Source organism: Gracilinanus agilis, chromosome 1 (genome assembly GCF_016433145.1).
Source record: "Gracilinanus agilis isolate LMUSP501 chromosome 1, AgileGrace, whole genome shotgun sequence".
NCBI classification, from domain to species: domain Eukaryota; kingdom Metazoa; phylum Chordata; class Mammalia; order Didelphimorphia; family Didelphidae; genus Gracilinanus; species Gracilinanus agilis.
The window spans coordinates 405,918,102-405,940,835 of NC_058130.1; the positions used below are offsets into that span (position 1 = coordinate 405,918,102).

General features: G+C 40.2%; 1 protein-coding gene across 1 annotated transcript in view; it reads left to right on the plus strand.

Annotated features, from left to right (window-relative positions):
• Positions 1–22,734, plus strand: part of LOXHD1 (lipoxygenase homology PLAT domains 1) — a 293,979-nt gene that overhangs the window by 20,160 nt on the left and 251,085 nt on the right. Inside the window, exons 2-4 of the mRNA XM_044681634.1 lie at positions 12,910–13,024; positions 20,812–20,892; positions 21,323–21,507. Coding sequence (XP_044537569.1) covers positions 12,910–13,024; positions 20,812–20,892; positions 21,323–21,507 — 381 coding nt within the window. The remainder of the gene's footprint in view (positions 1–12,909; positions 13,025–20,811; positions 20,893–21,322; positions 21,508–22,734) is intronic.

Below are 22,734 nucleotides of genomic sequence, written 5' to 3' on the forward strand. Positions count from 1 at the left end.
GTCAGTTAGGTGACAGTAGATAGCCAGGTCTAGAGCGGGGAGGTCCTGATAAAATTTGACCTCAGACACTTTTAGCTTAAAGACCCTGGACTTAACCCCATTTGCCTAGCCCTTACCACTTTTCTGCCTTGGAACCAATACTTAGTATTGATGCTAAGATTGAAGGTAAGATTTTTTTGTAAAGATGAGAATGAAATGCAACTCATAAAAATGCAAGCATGATGATTTTGCTATAGGGAACAATGTGAGAAATAGCATATCCAGGCAGGAAAGTGTGATGTTTGTTTGGAGAACAAAAAGTAGGTTACTACTCCAATTTCCCTTCCTGGAACTCCTAGTAGTGAAGAGAATGGGGGACGTCCTTTTTCCTTTTGCCCCATCCAGGGCTAGATAAAAAGCAAATCCAACTAAGAGCTTCATTTGAAAGTCTTCCACGGAGAGTTAGTTAAAGGCTTATTGGAAATTTGCAGCCTGTCCTTCCTTCAGTGGTTGAACTAGCCTATGGCACTTAATAAAAGCATGGCTAAGAAAAAATATACTTGTGTGTTTTACTGTGTGGTTGTGAACAAAAAATGACACTTCTCTGAACTTCAGTTTCCCCATCTTCAAGATGGGGAGAATGATGATATTATCTTTCCATCTCTTTATAGAATTATTGGGAAGAACAAATGGAAAATACTTTCATAAACTACTGCAAAAATGCATTATTATTAATAAGACCTAATCAATCAAAGAAAATCATGGTTGTGGTGGAAAGAAAGATCTGGAGTGAAGACACAGGATCAAATCCTCATTCTGTTATTATGGTATGCAACTTGGGCAAGTTGTGAGAGGTTTAGACCATTTCCCTAAATCCTCTAAGTTCTAAATCCTTTGAGATTATAGTCTATCCAAAGTATGTACAGAACACTAGACTAGGAATCAGGAGGAAAGCCTGAGTTCCTAACCTGTCTCAGATATTTCCTATCTGTGTGACTCTTGGCAAGTTGCTTGACCACTCCTAGCATTGGTTTTCTTCTCTGTAGAACACAGATAATTATCATCATCGTCATCATCATAATGCTAATAGCTACTTCACCAGTTTTTTGTCAGGACAAAATAAGATACATGAGCTTTACATCACCTTTAAGGGATTCATAAATGTTTATTATTATTAATATAATGAACATTTACTAAGGGCTTATTGTTTGTGTGTAGAACACTGTTCTGGGTGCCAGGGAAATACAAAATTTAGGAAAAAAACATGATCATGGCTCTTCTAGACAAGATCGCCACATCTAGATTATATCATATGTTGTTGTTGTTTCAATTGTATCAGACTCTTTGTGACTCCATTTGGGGTTTTCTTGGCAAAGATACTGGAGTGGTTTGCAATTTTCTCCTCCAGTTCATTTTACAGGTGAGGAACTGAGGCAAACAGGATTAAGTGACTTGCCCAGGGTCACAGAGTTATTGTCTGAGACCAGATTTGAACTCATAAAGATGATCCCTCCTGATTGCAAACCCAGTGCTCTCTCCATTGTACCACTTACTTGCTTTATATAATACACAATATTACATTATATGTACATTAAAGAATTATGAATTCTAGGGCTACATGAGGAATTAATAGGGTAATCAACAGCTGAGGGAATCCAAGAAAGTTGTGTGAAGGAGTTAGTGTTTGGCTTAAGCTTTGAAAAACATATAGGAATTCAATAAATGAAGAGGGCAAGGTAGGGCATTTGAAACATTGGGATTCCTGGGAGCAGAAGGATAGAATAGTTGTAAAGGGGGCATAAAATAGAGCAAGTTTAGCTTTAGTGTAAAGTGCATGGAGAATAATAATAATATGAAATAAGATTGGAAAGATTAAATGTTTTTCCCATTTTATAGATGGATAAATTGAGATAGAGGTGCCATAATTTGCCCAAGGAAGTCTTCTAGTCCTTTTCACCCAGTAAAACAGAGGACTAGAATCCCAGACCACCCGGTCCCGGGCCTAGTGTTGTTGTTTGTACATCTTTTTACCAGCTAATCTTGACTGGAACCAAGCATTTGGACAAGACTCATAATTACATGTTGAAAAGATCTGTTTCAGATAACATTAAGATTTACTGAGTGATTGGAATCAATGAGGCAGACAAATGTGGAACCACTAACTTCCCAGCTCCCTGATATTGACATCTCACTGCTCAATGACACATTTTACCATGAACCTCTCACAAAAGATAGGCTGGTCTAACCATTGTACAGTAGCACTGAGTACAGTGGGAAACTAGCTTAAATTCCTCATTTTCTCTGCCCTAGGTATAAGTGGGACCCACAAAATTTATCTCCATTATGTGACCTCAGCTATGTTTTTCCACCTTTTCAGCCTTTGCTAACTCATTAAATGCTTGGAGGGGGAGGATTGCACTGAAGGAGCTTTCAAGATTCTTGAAAGGCTTTGAAATTCTAATTTACAAAGGGAATTTTAGAGGGATTGCCGGTGATCAGCAAAGTGGGAGGTGAGTTAGCAGTTAAAAGAAGAAGAGAGAGGCAAGGATAGTCTTGGGCATTCTTTTCTCCACTCTCAGGCTACTTTAAGGACCTCACAGGTGTGCACTTAAAATAGGAGAGAGAACGACAATTCAGAGAGTATGCTAAACTACAGTCTGTTGTTGGATCTCTTGGCCAAACTGCAGCTGTTGCCCAAAGTGGGTGAATCATAGAGGGTGAGGAAACAAGCACTTATTAAGTGCCTACTCTGTACCAGGCACTGTGCTAATTGCTTTACAGATATTTTCATTTGATGTTCACTGACTTAAGGAAATACTGAAAACACTGTAGGGACCAACTTCCCTCTACATCTGACAGATGGCTATAATAATAATAGTTGATATTTATATGTGATATAGCCATTAATTCATATGAAATATAAAACATTTTCTACTTATTATTTCATTTGGTTCAGCAACTAGTCGGTATCAAAGTTGGGCTTTCATGTAGTCTTTTTTTCATAAAGCTTTTACATTTTTTTTTATTTTTTAATATAGCTTCCATTTGAACACCTCCAGTGACAAGAAGCTCACTCACTACTTTGGGAGGCAACTCATTTCATGGTTGGACAGTTTTTATTTTTAGAAAGTTCTTCTTTAATATTGAACCAAAAAAAGCTGCCTCCCTGTAATTTCCATCCATCAATCCCAGCTCTGCATTCTGAGGACAAGCAGAACAAGTCCAATCTCTTTTCCACATTACAGCCTTATAGATATTTAAAAGCATATCTCTTTTAAATCTTCCCAGGGAAGCAGGGTGGTATAATGCAGGGGTTCTTCACATCTTTTTTGGGGTGTTATGGACACCCTTGGGCTATCTGGGGAACATTTCTCAGAATAATGTTTTTAAAGTACACAAAATACATAGAATTATAAAGGAAACCAATTAGACTAAAATGACAGTTATCAAAAATATATATTTTTTAAAAGTTCATGGATCCCAGCTTAACAGCCCTTGGTGAAGTGTTAAGGGCCTTGAGTCTGAATCTTACCTATGCTAGTTACTAGTGATTCTGAACCTGTCACTAAATATCTCTGAACTTCAGTTTCTCAGTATATGAAATTGGAATATTAACACGCTATACTTTATAGGCTTTTTTGTAGTGGGTCAGAAAGTTTTGCCTGGTAAAAATAAAAGTGTTGGATTTGGTGTTAGAATATATGGCTGAAATCCCAGCTCTGAAACTTACTATTTTTGCAAACTCAACCAAATCACTTCTAAGGCCTCATTTTTCCTCATCTGTAAAATAAATGGGTGGAGTAAGGTGACATCTTTCTAAAAATATTTGTTTATTTTCAATTTCTCTCCCTCCCTTCACCTTTTCCTTTACCCATTGAAAAGGCAAGGAATAAGATAGTCATTGTATATCTGTATATATGAAGTCATGCAAAATCTATTTTTACTTTAGCAACATTCTGTGAAAAAAATAATGAAAAATAAAGGTAAAAATATGCTTCAATCTATTCTCCAAGTCCATCAGTTCTCTATCAGGATGTGGATAGCATTTTTCATCACAAGTCCTTTTGAGTTAATAGTGAATCATTGTCTTCATCAGATGGCATGAGTCTTTTACAGTTGATCATCCTCACAATATTGCTGTTACCATGTACATTGTTCTTCTGGCTCTGCTCACTTCACTTTGCATCAGTTCATATAAGTCTTCCCAAGTTTTCCTGAAATAGTCCTCTTCATCCTTTCTTATAGCACAATAGTATTTCATTACACCCATTATTATTGATGGATATCCCCTCAGTTTCCAATTCTTTGCCATCATAAAAAGAGCTGCTCTAAATATTTTTGTGCTGGGTTCTTTTCCTTTGATATCCTTGGGGAACCAGTTAGTGGTATTGCTTGACCAAAAGGTTTGCCCAATTTTATAGCCCTTTTGGGCATAAGGCCAAATTTTTCTCTGCTACCAGCTCTTCCAGTTTGAACTTTATGGTCTTATGATGCTAAGTACACAAGTATCCCCCAGAGCAACCTTTTGCCTGGACTATTGCAAAAGATTTCTAAATATTCTTCTTGTCTCTCTCCACTCCAACACATCTTCTAGTGAATTTTTTGAAACTCAGGTCTGAACATGCCTCCTTCCTGCACAATGATCTCTGTGGCTCCCTATTGCCTCTAGGATCAAATATAAACTCTTCCTTTTTTTTTAAAATGGAGAAACAGAGGGAGATAGGGCAAGAAGAGAAGTAAATATCCAATGAATCCTCTATATATCTTGTTCGTATGTAGTTGTTTGCATGTTGTCTTCCCAAATGGGTTAGGAACTCCTTGAGAGGAAGACTATTTTTGCCTTTCTTTGTATCTTCTGCCTTAGAATGGTTCCTAGCACATAGAAGGTGCTTAATAAAGACAACCTGACTGGAAATAGCTTATATTTATATGGAGTTTTATTTTTTTTTTACATTTTAAGTTCTTTACGCTTTGCTCCTTCCTACCTTTCCAAAATTCTTACACTTAACACCTCTCCTCGTGTTCTTTGACTTGGACACACTGGTTTCTTGTTGCTCCTCACAAAGGACACCATCTTCTCTTTGTAACTTCACATTAGCTATTCTCCGTGCCTAGAAAGCTCTCTTCATATCGACCTCTTAGTTCCCCTATATTCCTTCATGACTCAGGGCAAACCTAACTTTCTACTGGAGGTCTTTTCTCAGATTAATGGCTTTCCCTTTGAGATCACCTTCCACCTACTTTGCTGTTACAGTTAAAATTCTCTAGGGGTTGTGTATCAGTTTATAATTATTAAATGGTAAAAAGTGGGTTGGAAAGGCACATAATCACACGGCCAGTTGCCTAGCTAACTGGAACTCATTCCTATGCTTCACCAGGATGGAGAGAGCCTTGAGCTTTCCTAGATCCATAATTTATACCCCCTTGACATCACTTTTTCTGGGCCACCCTGGTTGGACAAAATTGACTTCCATCCGGGTCAGAGGCCAAGGGTCAAGTGGGACAAGAAGCCAAGAGAGTTGGACAGCTCTCTCTTTTTTTCTCTCTTCTGGGTCACCAGGGAGTCATGAGGCTTCTGGCTGGTGTCCTCCATATATGGATAAGCCTCTGGCCTTGTTCTTAGTCTAATCAAAGGGTGGAGGCCGAATGGAAACCTAATTCACTAAAGAAACACCCCAAGATGGATTTTAGGTGCCAAGAAAAGGGGTGCAAACTGGCGTTCAGTTCTTGGATATACCTTACCAAGTATCCCTCCATTAGAATTTAAGTTCCTTGAGGGCAGAGACTGATTTTTCGCCTCTCTTTGTTTCCTCTGCATTCCCAATGCTTAGCATTGTATTGAATAGTGCTTGTTGATGGTTGACTGACTATTTGACAAGGAGGTAAATATATTGGAACCATGGAACCATGGAACCATTGAGGTGTCCCTGAGACATTATGGGACACGTGATCCTTATCCCAGATAGACCAATATTAATATATACTTTATTATTATTATTACTAATATATACTTTGTTAAAAAGGAGCAGGTTTGATTGAAGAGGTGGTGTAGGAATATGACCTTTTCCCTCCCTTCTCTGTGAGGCCAGACAGCCTGTTCTGGGCAATGGAGATGACAAAACTGGAAGAGGAATGCTACCTTATGCAAGCCTCACACTTTGGCCAGATTATATAATTAACCAGGAGAGTGAATATAAAAGAATTCAGAGAAAGAAAGGGAAAATGCCAAAGCCTTAGAGTCTGCAGGGAAAGTTGGCCAAAGAATGAGATTCTGATGACACAAATGACTGTTTCCGATGAGCAAGAAAGGTCTTGTGGCAAATAAATCAACATGATAATAGCTAACATTTATGTACTGTGTGCCAGGGACTGTCCCAAGCACTTTGCAATGATCTCATTCAATCCTCACAACAACCCTGGGAGTCAGGTGCCATTTTTATCTCTATTTTACTGATGAGGAAACTGAGGAAAACAGATTAAGTGACTTGGCCAGAGTCAAACAGTTAGTAAGTATGTGAGGCCAGGGTTTGAACTCAGGTCTTCCTGATCCTGGGTCCAATGTTCTACCCACTGCACCACTTCATTGGTTCCAATATGACTACAGGCAGTTCTTGCTTTATGTAAGCAGATTTCTAGATAAAGCGATTTTTATGCATGCGAATTTGCCCCAAAACATCCACTTCTTTTAGATTATATAAGAAAGGCATACACAAAATAATATCTTTATGCAAGTCATAAAATTTACTAAAATGCATACATTTTAAAGACTGTACCAAGATAATAAGTAGAATTATGAAATGAAAGGTAAAGTCAATGATAAAGTATGCACATAGAAGAGGACCAAAATAACATTGCTGGGTGATGTCTTTTGACTTGGGCATAAATTGGCTTGAAGCGAGATAGAGCACACTAAATTGTTGGCTCCACTCTCTATCTTCCATAGTCATCAAAATCCAGATGACTGGCGATGGTCCAGATACAGTGGATGACCCTGGCATCTTGGATATCCCATCAGGTTCTAAGCACTCTTCCCAGCCTGCTTCCACTGCCTTCATGACTTTTGGAACAAAGGATTCTCATCTACCCATTGTACAGGGAGAACCTTCACATGCCTACACAGACAGACATTCCCCTAATTCACTGGTGGGTTTCTGGCCTCTCCATTACCTTCAAACTCTCTGCCCAGACAGTTTTACCAGGGTTTAGCTGCTGTTGTGCCTTCTAATACTTTCTGGAGCCACAGGTAAGAGCTAGGGGTGGCAGGTGGATGAACAAGCCCTCCTACTAGAGGTCCTCGCCTTCCCCAAACACCCTGCATAGCACACTGTCCAACAGAGTTCATACAGGTGTGCAGGATCTTGGCTCTTCCTCACCCAGGGCCCCTAGATTTTATCACCAGTGGTTGGCTGGGCAACTTTTTAAAAAATAAAGTTATGGAGAGATGTTTGGACAGCTCTCTCTCTTTTTTTTTTCTCTCTTCTATATCTGATGATAGCAAGCAATATTATCCTCAACTAGACTTTGAACTTTTAAAAATCTTAAAGTATTTGGATCCATCTTTTCTTTCAGAATCCTTTCCATAAAGTCAGATTTGCATAATGCAAATTTTTATGAAGTAAGGATTATCTGTATATAGAAAACTCATCTCTTAGTCTAGATTTTTATTTATTTTTATTTTTTTAAACCTTCACCTTCAGTCTTAGATTCAATACTGTCTATTGGTTCTAAGGCAAAAGAGTGGTAAGAACTAGGCAATGGGGGTTAAGGGACTTGCCCAGGGTCACACAGCTAGGAAGTGCCTGAGATCAGATTTGAACCCAGGACCTTCCATCTCTGGGCCTGGTTTTCAATCTACTGAGCCACCCAGCTGCCCCCTTAGTATAGATTTTTAAAAATGAGGGCAGGTAACTAAGGACCAGGTGGCTCAGTGGATAGAGTGTTAGACCTGGAGTCAGGAGGCTCATCTTCCTAAATTTAAATTCAGACTCAGATACTTCCTGACTTTGTGACCTGGGCAAACCACTCTCCCCTGTTTGCCTCAGTTGCCTCATCTGTCAAATAAGCAGGAGAATGAAGGACAAACCACTCCAGTATCCCTGTCACAAAAACCCCAAATGGGGTCATGAAGAGTAGTAAATGACTGAACAATGACTGAACAACAAACCAAGGACCACTACTCAGGGTAGATGGGGCCAAAATCATTGATGGTCAGTTGATAGCAGAGAACTTTTCAGCTCCTACTTTGCTTCTTTTTTTTCCCCCTTTACTAAGAGGAATGATCGTAGACTAGAAGTACTGAACAACAATGGTTGACAGAAAATTGAAGCAAAGGGAAGGAATGGAAAGAGATCTAAACCGTCATTTATAAGTTCAAGTCACCAGGCCCAGATGAATAGTTCATTATTGTTATTCAGTCATGTCTGATTCTTCATGACCTCATTTGGAGTTTTCTTGGCAAAGACCCTGGAATGATTTGCCATTTCCTTCTCCAGCTCATTTGACAGATAAGGAAACTGAGGCAAACAGGATGAAGTGACTTGCCCAGGGCCTCACAGCCAGTCAGTATCTGAAGCTGGATTTGGACTCACAAAAATGAGTCTTCCTGACTCCAAACCCAGCCTTCTATCCATAGCACCACCTAGCTGCCCCCTAGCTCATTGTGGGTGGCTGAAAAAGTTTGCAGATGCTCTACTGAGCTACTGATGGTAATCTATGATTTTTGAAAGGAGGAAGAAATTGGATTCTTTAAAATTTATTTATCTTAAAAGTTTTATTTATTATTTATTATTAAATTTTAAAGTTTAAGCTTTAAAATTAAATGTTAAAGTTTATTTATTATTAATTGGATTCTTAAAGTAAGCCTGACATCAATTTCTGGCCTATCCTCAAATATGTTATAAAAGAGATGGTCTAACTGGGTCTTATTTCATCAAGATTGTGGGTAATTTATTTAACGATTTGGGGTGCCAGTTTGCTCATCCATTAAGAAAAATCCAAGCCTTACCTTCCATCCTAGAATTATAACTAAGTATTGGTTCCATAGCATAAGAATGATAAGGGCTAGGAAATTGGGGGTGTGATTTGCCCATGATCACACATCTTAGAAGTGTCTGAGGCTAGATTTGAACCCAGGATCCCCTGTCTCTGCCTGACTCTCTATCCACTGAGCAATCCAACCGCCCCCCCCCCCAATCTGAAGCCTCTCTTACCTTTAAATCCTAGAATATAAAATCATATCAGACTAATCTCATCACCCACCCCTCCTTTTGAGGTTGGTATTGCTATATTAGTAGAGTTGCTTAGACACAGTCTGGCTGGACTTCAGCAAAATATCTGCTAATCTGCCTCATGAGGAAGACAGAGAGATATTTGTTATTAGGTGATTTCAACCCTAGTTGGATCTCTAGACCCAAAGAATGTTGATTAATGGATCAGTGTCAGTGTGAAGAGCTATCTCTAGTGTGGTGTCACGGCCTTGTTCTTCCCAACATTTTAATAAGGATTGGATGAAGGCATAGATGGTGAACTTATCAAATTTGCAGATGACATGAAGCTCAGAGGGATGACTAATATGTTTGATGACAAAAATTAGGATGCAAATAGATCATGACAGCCTAAAACAATAACAACGAGATGAACAGAATAAGATGAAATTTAAGAGGGATGAATGTACACTCAGATTTCAAAATCAATTGTATGAACCAGCAAACATTTGTTAAGCTTTATTATGCTATAAAAGGAACTGTATTAATCCCCAGGACTACAAAATCAAAACAAAAAGCATACCCTGCCCTTGGGGAGTTTATATTTTATGAAGGGAATACAACACACAAGAGGAGAGAAAAAAAAACACTAACAACCAGACGAATTGGAAAAGGCTTCTCCAAAGATGGGCTGTGAAATTAGTTAAAGCTTTAAGGAGGTGGAGGTGAGAAGGGAGTCCATTCTTGATATGAGTCAGAGGCAGGAGATGGAATTTCAGGTTTGAGACCAGCAAGTTGGATAGTTTGGTAAGAATGTAGAATATGTGAAGTGTGATAATGTGTAGGAATCCTAGAAAGGTAGGCTGAAAGCCATTTTTTCCCCTCTTATCTTCTATGTATTGGTTCCAAGACAGAAGAGTGGTAAGGTTTAGGCAATGGGAGTTAAGTGACTTGCCCAGGGTCACACAGCTAGGAAGTATCTGAGGACAGATCGGAACCCAAGACTTCCCTCTCGTATCTAGGCTTGGTTCACAATCCACTGAGCCCCCTAGATTCTCCCCACTGAAGGCCATTTGTGAAAGGCTTAAATGCCAAGCTGAACAGGCTGTATTTTATCCTGGAGGCAATAGGGAACCACAAAGGTTCCTTAGCAGGAGAATGAGATGTCCAGGCTTGTACTTTATGAAGATGGTCAAGGCAGCCCTGTGGGAAATAGATTAGAGAGTGCGGGAACTGGATGCTGGGAATCCTAATTAGGTAGTGGTTATAATAATCCAGATCAGTGATTCCCAAAGTGGGTGCCATTGCCCCCTGGTGGGTACTGCAGCGATCTAGGAGAGTGGTGATGGCCACACTTTTTTTGTATTACATTCTATTCTGAGTTCAATAAATAGTTTCATAATTTCCAGGGGGTGCTAAGTAATATTTTTTCTGGAAAGGGGCTGGTAGACCAAAAAAGTTTGTGAATCACTGGTCTAGATGGAAGGTGATGAGAGCCTTAACTAGGGGGCTGGGCATATGAGTAGAGAAGAGAGAATGGCTGGAATGTATGCTGTGGAGGTAGACTGAACAATATTTGATAGTATTGTTGAGAGAGACACGGAGAGAAATAGAGAAATTTTGAGGAGCATTTGGGGTTTCAAGTCACTCGCCTTTCTTTCTTCCTGAGAAAGTACCCACAGAGCTAGTTTTCTTTGTTATTGGTAGTCCTAGGAACATCTGCCCCCACAGGGTCTACTTACAGATGGGAGGGGCAATGCAAGAAGTAGTTGCCTCCACAGAAAGAGACCACTGGGAAAATGATCCACATGTTGGCCTGACAATCTATAATAATAACCATGAAAATAACTCACACACAGGTAACCCTTTAAAATTTACAATGCGATGATAATACGTGTATAACCCTGACCAAATTTTTCACCATCTCTGGGAGGGGGGAGGAAAGAGAGGGAGACAGTTTGGATCTTAGAGCTTCAGAAAACATATTTGAAAGGTTATTACATGTAATTAGGAAAACAAAATATCTTTTAAAATATGCACTATGATTTCCTCACAACAGTCTTGTGAGATGGATAGTACACATAATATCATTCCCATCTTGCAGAGGGAGATCAGAGGACAAGTTTACGCCAGCTACCTGGTTGTTCTGTAATTCAGTGGTGTTGTTGTAAATTAAGCTGAGCTCTCTCTACTTTGGGTTCAATACTCCTGCACCCACAGTCTTAATGCTCCAGGGATCCAAGTGGATACATCCATCAGGCAGTGGGGCATTGTAATTGGAGCTGAAAGAGAGTCAGGACCAGAAATAGAGATGATTTGAAGTTGAGGAGATAGTTGAAGGTGTGAAGGTAGACTAGCTCCTGGAGGGAGATGATAGACAAAATCAAATATTCTCTGGAGTGATGTCAAATTCTTGAGAGAATAAACATACTGGACCTGGATTTGAATGGAGGGATGAGGCATGTCTGAGACGGGTCCTATCTCTTCAACCAATTTACTGTGTGACCAAAGGCAAGTGTCCTCACCTCTATGGATCTCAGTTTTCCCATATGAAAATGAGGCAGTGGACTAAGTGCACTTTTAGTCCTTTCCAGATGTGCCAGCTGTTTCTATGATTCAGAAATGCTTCTAGGGCCTTCCACAGATCAAAGAAGTCCTGGGTCTCTAGGCTCTGGCACTTGGGATCATGGACTGATTCTTCTGTGAGTAGTAAAACAACAATAAGAAAGCATTCATGCATCAGGAGCCTGCTATGTTCCAGGTACCATGTTGGTTCTGAGGTTTCAATAACAAAAGGAATAGCTGATGTTCTCAAGGGACTTCTTTCAGGGACAACAACTTTCTATAGAAGTATATACAATTGCATATGCATATCAGTAACAAAAATCATTGGGCAGGGGTGAGGAGGATCCCAGCAACTGGGGTGGAATATGTGGTAGGTGCTGTGGGCTCTGAAGCAAAGAGACCAGTTTGGTTGTCAGATTAAGAATGGCCAAAAGGAAGTACTATGAGATCATTCCGGAGAGAAAGTTTGGAGCCAGCGTTCTTGGCAATATGACAGCTTTAAGTACCTGTTATTTTGGAAGCCTTGACTTTATTACTCTCTGGAGTGTGAGGAGACCTGAGTTCATATCTTGACTCAGCAACTTCATTGTTGTATGGTTATGGTCTCATCTGGGCCTCAGTTATTCTCTGTAAAACAAGAGAAGTTAACTAATCGATCTTTTGTTCTTTTCGGTCAGATCTTTCATTTCTAAAAACTTCACTCTTCAGAGGAAATTCATGCAGGCTTGCTTAATATTTAGTTTGCTGGCAATAAGCTCATTTCAAGCCCCATTCTACCCTGTAGGGTTCAGAACTTTAAACAATAAATAATATGACTAATTGATCTTTAGGGGGCCTGCTAGCTCTAGATGTTATGAATCTGAGTAATTTCCTCAGCTAAGTGGTACAATGGATAGAGTTCCAGAATGACTTATCTTTGAGAATTCAAATCTAGTCTCAGACACTTAGTTGTGTGATTATGGGCAATTCACTTAACCCTGCTTGCCTCAGTTTCCTCATTTGTAAAATGAAGGAAATGGCAAACCATGTTAGTATCTTTGCCAAGAAAACCCCAAATGGGGTCATGAAGAGTCAGACCTGACTGAATCAACTAAACAACACTGTCAGCAATAAGAAATTTCCTCCGTTTCTTCCAATCACATATTCTTCTCTCCTTTCTCAGTATATGAGGTGATCACGATGACTGGTGATGTTCGGGGTGCAGGAACCAATGCCAACGTCTTCATTTCCATTTTCGGGGAGAATGGGCTAACTCCTAAGCTCCATCTCTCTAGCAAGTGAGTATCCTGGAAAAGCCTTGAGATGGTCAGGGCTCTTGCCAAGCTGCAGTAGGCAGGGCTGTTGGGTAATGTCTGAGAAGACAACTTCCTGACCACCGAAACTTAAAGGGACTGGAGGACTTTTCTGAATAGAGAACCATGTGTTGGAGATGTTCTGCTCCTCCTGTGCCATCCTTCCACCTTGCACAGTTTCCCCACTTGGTTTCCCTATACTGTCTGGTATCCAGATGCTAGCCTTGCCCATTTGGAATGTCTAATCATCTTGATAGCAGCTGAGCTGAGGCTTATTTTCTGGTTTTTAGGAAGTGGTTTGTTAACCCAGTTACTAACAGAAACAAATATTAGAACAGAGGACATTTATAATCTATGTCAGAGGTTGTAAACTGCTGTCATATTAGTGGCACCATTTAAAAATAAAATTGTCCTGATTTCAAATGATTCTTCTGTGCCCACTGAAGCAGGACTATTTCTTGGAGCTTTTAGCCAGGATTCTTATACATAGTTGAAATGAATTCTCTAAAACATTTTTATCATTAAGATAACTATCTCTTGGGGTCAGCTAGGCGCTTAGTGAATCAAAATCCAAGCTTAGAAAAATCTAACCTCAGACACTTCCTAGCTGTGTGACCCTGGGCAAGTCACATAACCCCCATTGCCTAACCCTTACTGCTCTTCTATCTTGGAACCAATACACAGCATTGATTTTAAGATGGAAGAAAAGGATTTAAAAAATAACTCTTAACTCAGACCAAATTTTTTTTCAAGTTTGATTTTGATTTGGAAAAGGAACACTAGGGTAGGTAAGAGTATAACCCTGAGGTCTAAAGACCATAACTCCTATTTTTAGGTTATATTGCACATTCAGGAGACCTCAAGTCTAGTCCTGGTGTAAAACTAGCTACTTTGACACTAACTACATGAAGGAGGTAATTTTTCCTGCCAAGGCCTTAGTTTCTTCTTCCCCAAATTGTGGGAAGAATTCTTGTCTATCTATTTCCCAGGGTTGGTGAGAGGAGCAGAAGTTCCTTTATGTTTGTGAAAATATTTTGCATAATCATTGAATGATGAAAAAGTATTTATAGAAAAGAAGGGAAGATAAATCTTTTTAAACCTAGCTGTCAAAACAATTCAATCAATAGCATAGGGAATCTCATGATCAAGGAAGTGGATCTATTCGCTAAACAAGGAAGATCTCTCTCTCTCACACACACACACACACACACACACACACACACACACACACACACACAGAATAAAGAATGTTAAACCTGGAAGAGATCTTAGAGATCATCTAGTCTAGTGGTTCTTAAAACATTTTTGGCTTTTACACTCTTAAATTATTGAGGACCACTCCCCAAAAGCCTTTGCTTATGTGGGCTCTATCAATATTTTTTATATTAGAAATAAAAATGTCTTAATATGATTATGAATATAATTTTGACTTCTTAGACCTCCTAAAGGGTTTCATGGACCCCACCCAGGAGAACCACATTTCTAAAGCTTCTGATCTAGCCCAATTCCTTCATTTTATAGGGAGAGAAACCAAGGCATTGAGGTTCAGAGAAGGGAAATATCTGCCCACAATAATAGAGAATTACTGGCAAAAGGGGCAGCGTGGTGGCTATTAGTGGATAGAGCACCACGCCTGGTGTCTGGGTTCTATTCTGGCCTCAGACATGTACTAACTATGACCTTGGGCAAGTCACTTGGCCTTGTTAGCCTAGCCCTTGCCTTTCTGTCAGAGTTGTTACTAAAAAAAAATTAATGGTGAAACTAAGACTACCCAAAATCTATTCCAAAGTGATTTCCATTATATCTCATTGTTATGAATATTTTTCAGAGAGACAAAAAGGGTATTTATAAGTTTTGGGGCTAAAGATCATAATGCCTGTTTTCAGACTACATTGCATATTCAGTAAAGGTAGTCTGATAAGGGGTGAATCCAAGGCCTGGGATTTCCTTTGAGCAAGCCCCATCATTCCTATAGAAAATGACAGTTATTTTCTATAGCACCCTCTCCTTGAGCCATGCTGGGGCCTAGACTCCTTCAAAAGTGGGCTGTGGCATGAGCCTTGGGAAGATAGATATAACTTCTTGTTTTGTTGATTCCTACAGAAAAGGGTATCATCTTATAAACCTTATACTTCAAAGAGTGACTTGCTCGCGGGAAAACTGTCACCCAAATGAAATGGGCATGGTAACAAGACTACATGAAATATCCATCTCCTTTGCCATATGGAATAGCTGTAGCATTCTGCTATATGGAGAGAGAGTATGAAATTGGGAAGAAGTGGGCAAAGATCATGTCTAGCACTCCATCTCTTTTTCAAGCATCCAAGGCTCTGATTTTTTTTTCTTTTCCCCCTACTAAAACTTCCTTTCAGAAAAGGCTCCGAGAGCCTTGAATCTGCCCCCACCAACCATATGAGTATCAATCTCTGCAAGCCCTCCCCTGTAAGGATCTGAAATTCAAGCCTTCTCTCTCATTGGGGTATAAAAGATGCTCTCACTTAAAGGAATCTGAGCCTTCAGTGAAGAGGAAAGTGGGGGAGATTTTGTTGAGAGAGCCTTCCTGACTTTCTGGAAGTAAATTTCCAGCAGTCATTGAATCTATTTTCTTCCAAGGCCATCACTGCCACCAGTAACCAAACAGCTACCAGGATGGACAGGATGGGACAGAATAGATTCTTATAGTTTTTGTTTTGTTTTTTTAAATGGTGTGAGCATCAGTAAAGTAGGGCAGGCCAGAAGGAGCCAGGATCTGACCAGGAGTCTGGAAGGAATCCCCAGTCAGGTTGGCAATATTTAATCTAGAGGAGCAGACAAGGTTAGAGGGATCAGTTGTAGGTTAGGAAGGTCAAATCCAAGGTTAAGTAAAGGTTTGAAAGGATTAGGTGAATTCTACAGGCTAGATAGACAATAAGCCAGAGGAAGAATTAGCTAAAGTAGAAAAGATAACAGGTCTGAAAGTTCTAAGCAGGTGACATTTAGATTCCAAGGAACAACAAAAGTGCTTGCTAATCCTGGGGAAAAGATTGTCCTCTCCTCTCCATTACACTTCCTGCTGGATGCAGAATGGCTTACAGGTGTGTCTGCAGGCAGAAGGAGAGACAGTTCCCCCATTTGCAGCTTCATTTGGATTAAGGCAGGTATAGAGGTGCTTAGTCTCTTGGGAGGAGTTTATAAATTAAATTCTTGAAACAACCTACTTAGATAATTTTCTTCCCTGCTGAAGGTTAATAGCTCCAAGCACTTGCTGGTTGACTAATCCAGTGCTAGGTGCTTTGGGGATAGGTAAGCAGAAGATGCCATTTCTACCCTAGGGGACTTTGCACTTTAACTGGGGAGAGGAGACATCTGCACATATAGCAGATGAAGAATTTCAAAGCAACGTAAAGACAAATGCACGATAGAGTAGTATAGACCAGTGTTCCCCAGTTACTAGCACATGGCATATATTTACTGGTCTGCAAAACATTTACCACCAAACGTCTGGATTCATAAAACCTAAACTTAAAGCAAATAAGACTTATTTTCTTAATGTCCTGTTCTTCCCACCCTCTATTCCCAATCCCCTCCTCATCTGCTGGGTCTTCTGAGGCAGTGAGTGGGTCTGTCTAAAGAGAAGGAATTGAGTTATTTTTTCAGACTGTGGCAAAATTTGAGTTGTGAAACACTAACATGAGTTGTATAAATGCGGAGAGAGTGCCAAATAAGGAGTGCAATAATAAAAATCAGGATGGAGTGGGATTGATCTTAGAAGACTTCCTGAAGAGGGGTTGTTTTAATTGGGCTTTATAGAATATATAGATTTTGGATAAGCAAAGGGATGGCAGATGTTGGGGCTGGAGTGGGGACATTTCAAAAGGGAGGAGAGGATGAGGCATGAGAATTAACTGAAGGCATAGATATGAAAACAAGCAACGGTTTGGGATGAATGAAATCCTATGGCCTGGATGCCCTTTGAGGAAAGCAGGACAAGGATTTCAGAGGTAATGAATCACAAGCATAATCAGAAAGTCTGTGTTCAGCACCTACCAGATATGTGATGATATGCTTGGTGCTGTCCCAATCAATCAGTTCACAGCCAGAGGCAGTAATTCGCTTAGGAGCTGACACAGGAACAGAAGGAAATCACCTTCCTATAGTTTCCTGGCAGATTCCTTCTCCAATTTACCAGGGGCCCTGATGCTATGTCACCTTTTTTTTTTTTTAACAATATGGCAAAAAGATTGAATCTCATGTATCTTTCTGAATCACGTTTTCCATTGTCAAGATTTCACTGATGGAGAATGCATGGCATTTGGGGCTGAGGCTGAATCCTGGCTCTCTAGATTGGGATGGCCATAAGCTCAAATGCTAGGTTCTGCCTACGGCAGTTATCAGCAGGATTTCTGTTGGGTGCTGATGTGCTGCTGGAAGGGGAGTGTATGCTCTTTTCTCTCATGCTGCTATTAGATCCAGAAGGACCCAAATCCAGTGCAAAGAAAGCAGTAACTCCCTCCCCACTTACAATAAAAGGATGAAATAGTATGTGTTCCTAGTGGTTTTTATTCTCTGAGAAGTAATAGTCTCAAACCTATCTGAACTTGCATGCTGACTTCTGTGCCCAGGTTCAAGGCAGTCTAGGTACAGGGGAGGTAGGAGGATGCGTAGCTAATTCTCTGTGACCATTCAAGAACATTATTTGGGGCTATTTTCCCTCAATTCCTCCATGGTAGATTTTGCAGAATTGCCATGCATTCCTTTCTCTCTACCTTCTTGTATTTAGTTACTCTATCAACTTGATTTAATTTGGTATGGCTTCTAGTTCACTCCTTCAGAGCCACCTTGGACCCTGTCATCTTTCTCCAGGAGGATTTTTTCCATTGGGCTCTTTTAACTGCACCTAGTTGGGCTGTCATCCCTATTCTGTCCACTGAGGTTCTCTCTTCCCTCCTCCACCTATGTGGTAGGGATTTGTTATGATCAGGAATGGGAATTTTAAGATTTCTAAGAATTCTAATTCTGCCAACCTGGTTCTCTGACTGAGTGAGTTGCGGAGATGTTCTCCTATGGGATTATTCAGGATTTATTCACCAACTCATCACAATATCCATTTCGAATGATCTGTTCCTTCATCCTTTCAGAGGGAAAAGCTGAAGGGTGCTGCCTGACACAAGGCATATACTTCATCACTCAAGAGGTCATAGATACTTCACTTTCTACAGAATATTATTCTTTTCACATTCTGCTAATACTATGAGGGTATCTTTGAATATCAGGGATAACACTCTTTGTATATAGCTCCCTCAGTTCCTCTCTTCATATCCAAATGTTTTTCTCTTTTCATACACGTAGGACATGACTACCAAGAGAATCTCTTTCTGTGACGTCTCTTTCTCTCTCTCTGTTTCTGTCTTTAATTCTGTCTAAATTTCTCTGTCTCTGTCTCTCTCCAAACAGCAGTCCATATCTTCCAGCTACCTAAGTACTGTTCCCAGGATCATTTCCCAGGATCCCAGGCTTCTGTATGTTATGAACAAGTTTTTAAAATGACCAGTCATATTGGAAAATTACATTTTGGTGTGAGCTATCAGAGATTTTGAGCCTTCACTCTAGGACACACTACATGATATCACAAAATGAATACCTATGTACTATGGAAAACAGAAATTTCTGGCAGGAACAGTACACACATTTATAAAAATAGACAAGTATATAATTGTATAATTGGAGGGTATCAAGATACACCTGAAGATTGATTTGTGACATAGGCTACCACTTTGAAACAATATGGCAGCCTATACAAATGAATGTCTGAATAGGCATATATTCTGTGACATTTTTAAAAAGTGGCTGTTTATATTTGATTTTCCTCAAATAAATTTTAATGATACCTTTGTTTTTATATTTCCTAACACCCTCCTTTTATACTTAAATAATCATCCCTTATCATAACAATATAAAAAAAGAGAAGGAAAGTGCAACCAAAATTAAACAATGTATCAAAAAAAGTCTGACATGTTAGGAAGTGTTCTATACCTATAGTCCCCCACCTCTGCAAAGAAGTGGGAAAAATGTCTTCTCATATTTCTTCTTTTTGGCCAATTTCGGTCACTTTAATTCTGCAGCTTTCAGTTTTGATTGTCATCTTATTTCTTCTATTTACACGGTAAGAATCATCATTGTATATTTCTGTGACTTTTCAAAATATTTCATTGAAATTTGGTTTTTGGGCTGCGGTTACTGAGAAGTCTATCTGAACTCATAGAGATTTCTAGTTCACAAGCCTGCTAATTGTAGTGTGAAGGCATTCTCCCTTTACATATTTCCAGCTCAGCTCTAATGAAGAGAGGGTTCCCACTGGGATGAGGGGAGATAGAGGCTGTCCTAGCCAGAACCAGAGATGTGCTGGCTGGAGTTCCTGGAGCAGAAGTATGATATAAGAAGAGGGCTCTACAACAACTGCTACTATGTTGGGAAGCTCCTTCCAGGCTGGTTTAAAACTAATTTAATTTAGTTCTGTTCAAGAACAATGGAAGGGGATTTCATCAACTCAAGTCCTGTTCTAGATGGAGGCCATGACATTGTCAGCTGCTGAATGTCTGGTGTGTTTTCTGTCCATACTGTTTGCCAGATTATACGTATACAGCTTCTCTCACGTTGTTGTTCTCCCATGCTTGTTCACTTTGGTTTCCTTGCCTGTTGGAATGGTACCCAAGGTTTGCATCTACTTGGGACTACCATTACACCCCCTTTTGGGAATATCATATTGTGTCCTGGGAGGGGGGGTGGTGGTGGTGTGGGGAAGTAAAACATACTGGACTCAAGAACTCCAAAGGCATTGAATATTCCTTCTCTACATTCCTCGTTCCCCAGAATTTAAAGCAATTAATCTGAAATATTTTGTTATGGTTTCACTACTAAATAGCCATGTGATTATGAGCAAACCACTCAATATTTCTAGCCTCAATTTCATTATTTATAAAATGGAGATAATATTACCTCCCCTGTCTCCCTCAGAGGCATGAAGAAGATCGAATGGGATGGGACTTTAAAAAGTTTAAGAGCTGGGAGGCAGTGAGTAATGGCTCAGTGGATTGAGAGCCATGCCTAGAGCTGGGAGGTCCTAGGTTCAAATCTGGCCTCATCTACTTCCTACCTGTATGACCTTAGGCAAGTCACTTAATTCCCAGTGCCTAGCCCAGCTTTGGCCAAGGTTTTGGAGTTCAAGTGCCTTAGGCAAGTCACTTAATTCCCAGTGCCTAGCCCAGCTTTGGCCAAGGTTTTGGAGTTCAAGTGCCCAGAAGGCAAATTCAAACTGTCTGTGAGACCCCCCCCCCCCCTTCTCTCTCTCCCCCTCCTCCTTTAGGAGAGAGCTGAAGGAAGAAGTGCTTGCTTTGGGCAACTAGATAGAGAGGCAGGAGCATGCAAGAACAATGTCCTTGGGCTTTGGGAACAGGGCAGCTCTCTTGTGCAGGGGGCGTGCCAATACTTCAACAAGGCTGGCCTAGCCATTACACTTTTCTGCCTGGGAAACAATACGCCATAATGATTCTAAGATAGAAGGTAAGAGTTTTAAACAAAAGTTTAAGGGTCACCTAAAGGCAAGGGATTATTATTACTTCCCTTGATATCAGTTGTTGGAGGTGATAACACTCACTTTATTTTCCCTCCAATCTGAGTCTTTGGGGCCAGGTAAAAGGTGGTGGAGAAGGAAGGAATTTTCAGCCTTTGGCTTTCTTCTGGGTCCTGGGCCCAGAATGATGATCTTCACTAACTTACGTCCCCATACATCCTAGGAGCGAAGCTGCCTTTTCAAAAGCCAACGTGGATGTATTCCGGGTCAGAACTAACAATGTTGGTGCCATCTACAAGATCAGGTGAGGATTCTTTCCTGGACTCTACTGGCTACTTATCATCTCCAGAATCAAATGCAAATTCCTTTGTTTGGCTTTTAAATTTCTTTATAGCCAGGACCCAAGCTACCTTTCCTTTTTTTTTTTTTTTTTTTTTTTTCATTAATTACTCCCTTTCCTTCCGGCATGCTAGAATCCAGCTTTCCCTTTGTTCCTTACACTTCATATTCTAGCTTTTGTCTCTGTGCCTTTGTCCTGGAATGTCCTCCTTCTTAACTTCATTCTTAGGGAATTCCTCTCATTCATCTCATCCTTCAAGACTCAGTTCAAGCTCTACCTTCTGTATGAAGGGCTGATGAAAGAAACAGTTGGGTCTGCTGTGGCCATTGCCAATCCCCAGTGGGTTCTGCTCATTTGGCACTGACCCTAGTCTGGTTATTTGCTTCTACTCTAGAATTGAGCACGACAACACTGGGAAGAATGCCAGCTGGTTTTTGGACAGGGTCATCCTGACGGACACGAAGCGGCCCTGCCTCAAGTACTATTTCAACTCTACTAACTGGCTGAGCAAAGTGGAGGGGGACCGCCAGTTGTTCCGGGACCTATTGGCCAGCTTTACCCCCATGGATATTCCTAGGTGTAAGTGCTATTCTGGGGGTGGGCATGGAGAATGATACTCTAGTCAGACCAGGCTTGTTCACTGGTCTTGATAAGGCATCTTTCTTCTAACTGTTCTCCTCCCTGGAATGGCCTTTCCAACGCTTCTTTACTTATAGGAATCCTACTTTTCCTTCAAGGCCAAGTTCATGGCTCATATCCTCTGAGAAGACCATCTTGTTTCCTAACCCTCACCAATTTTTTTCCCCTCTTTTAAAAGGTAGTGTCGCCCAGTAGGTGGGGCAGCTAGGTTGGGCAGTGGACAGAATGCTGGACCCAGAATTAGGAAGATTCATCTTCTTGAGTTCAAATCTAGCCTCAGAGACTTCCTGACACGTGACCCTTAGCAAGTCATTTAAACCTGTTTGCCCCATTTTCCTCATCTATAAAATGAGCTAGAGAAGGAAACGGCAAACCATTCTAGTATCCTTGCTAAGAAGACCCCAAATGAAGTCACAAAGAACCAGAAACAACTGAAAAACAACACATAGAACAACAACTAGTCCAGTAGATAGAAAGCATTTAACTTGGAATTAGGAGGATTTGAGCTTGAACCTCTCTTCAGATACTTCCTAGCTGTGTGACCATGGAAAAGCCCCTTCATCTCTAAGCCTTAGTTTCTTTATCTGTGAAATGAGGAGAACAATAATAATAGTATCTACCTAATGGGGTTGTTGTGAGGATCGATGAAATTGAACATACACTTTGAAGACAAAATGAAATTATATCAGTATTTCCAAAGCCTTAAAGGGCTTTATAAATATGAAGTGTTATTATTTTCTCTGAACTCCTTAGAGAAATAGCACTATGAGTAGGACTTCTTCACCTTTTTTTTTTTTTTTTTTGGTCATGGATACCTTTGATAGTTGTGTGAACCTATGGCCCCCTTCTCAGAATCATGTTTATAAATACATAAAATGAAATACATAGATTCTTAATTACATTGAAAAATAATTATCTATCTATCTATCTTTAAGTTTAGATGGGGCAGCTAGGTGGCTCAGGGGATAGAGTCAGGTCTGGAGATGGGAGGTCCTGGGTTCAAATCTGACCTCAGATACTTCCTAGCTGTGTGATTCTAGGCAAGACATTTAACCCAAGTTGCCTAGTCCTTACCACTCTTCTTCATTGGAACCTCTACCTAGTCTTGATTCTAAGACAGAAGGTAAGGATTTAAATAAAAAAGTCCATAGAGCTCAGAGCAGCTAG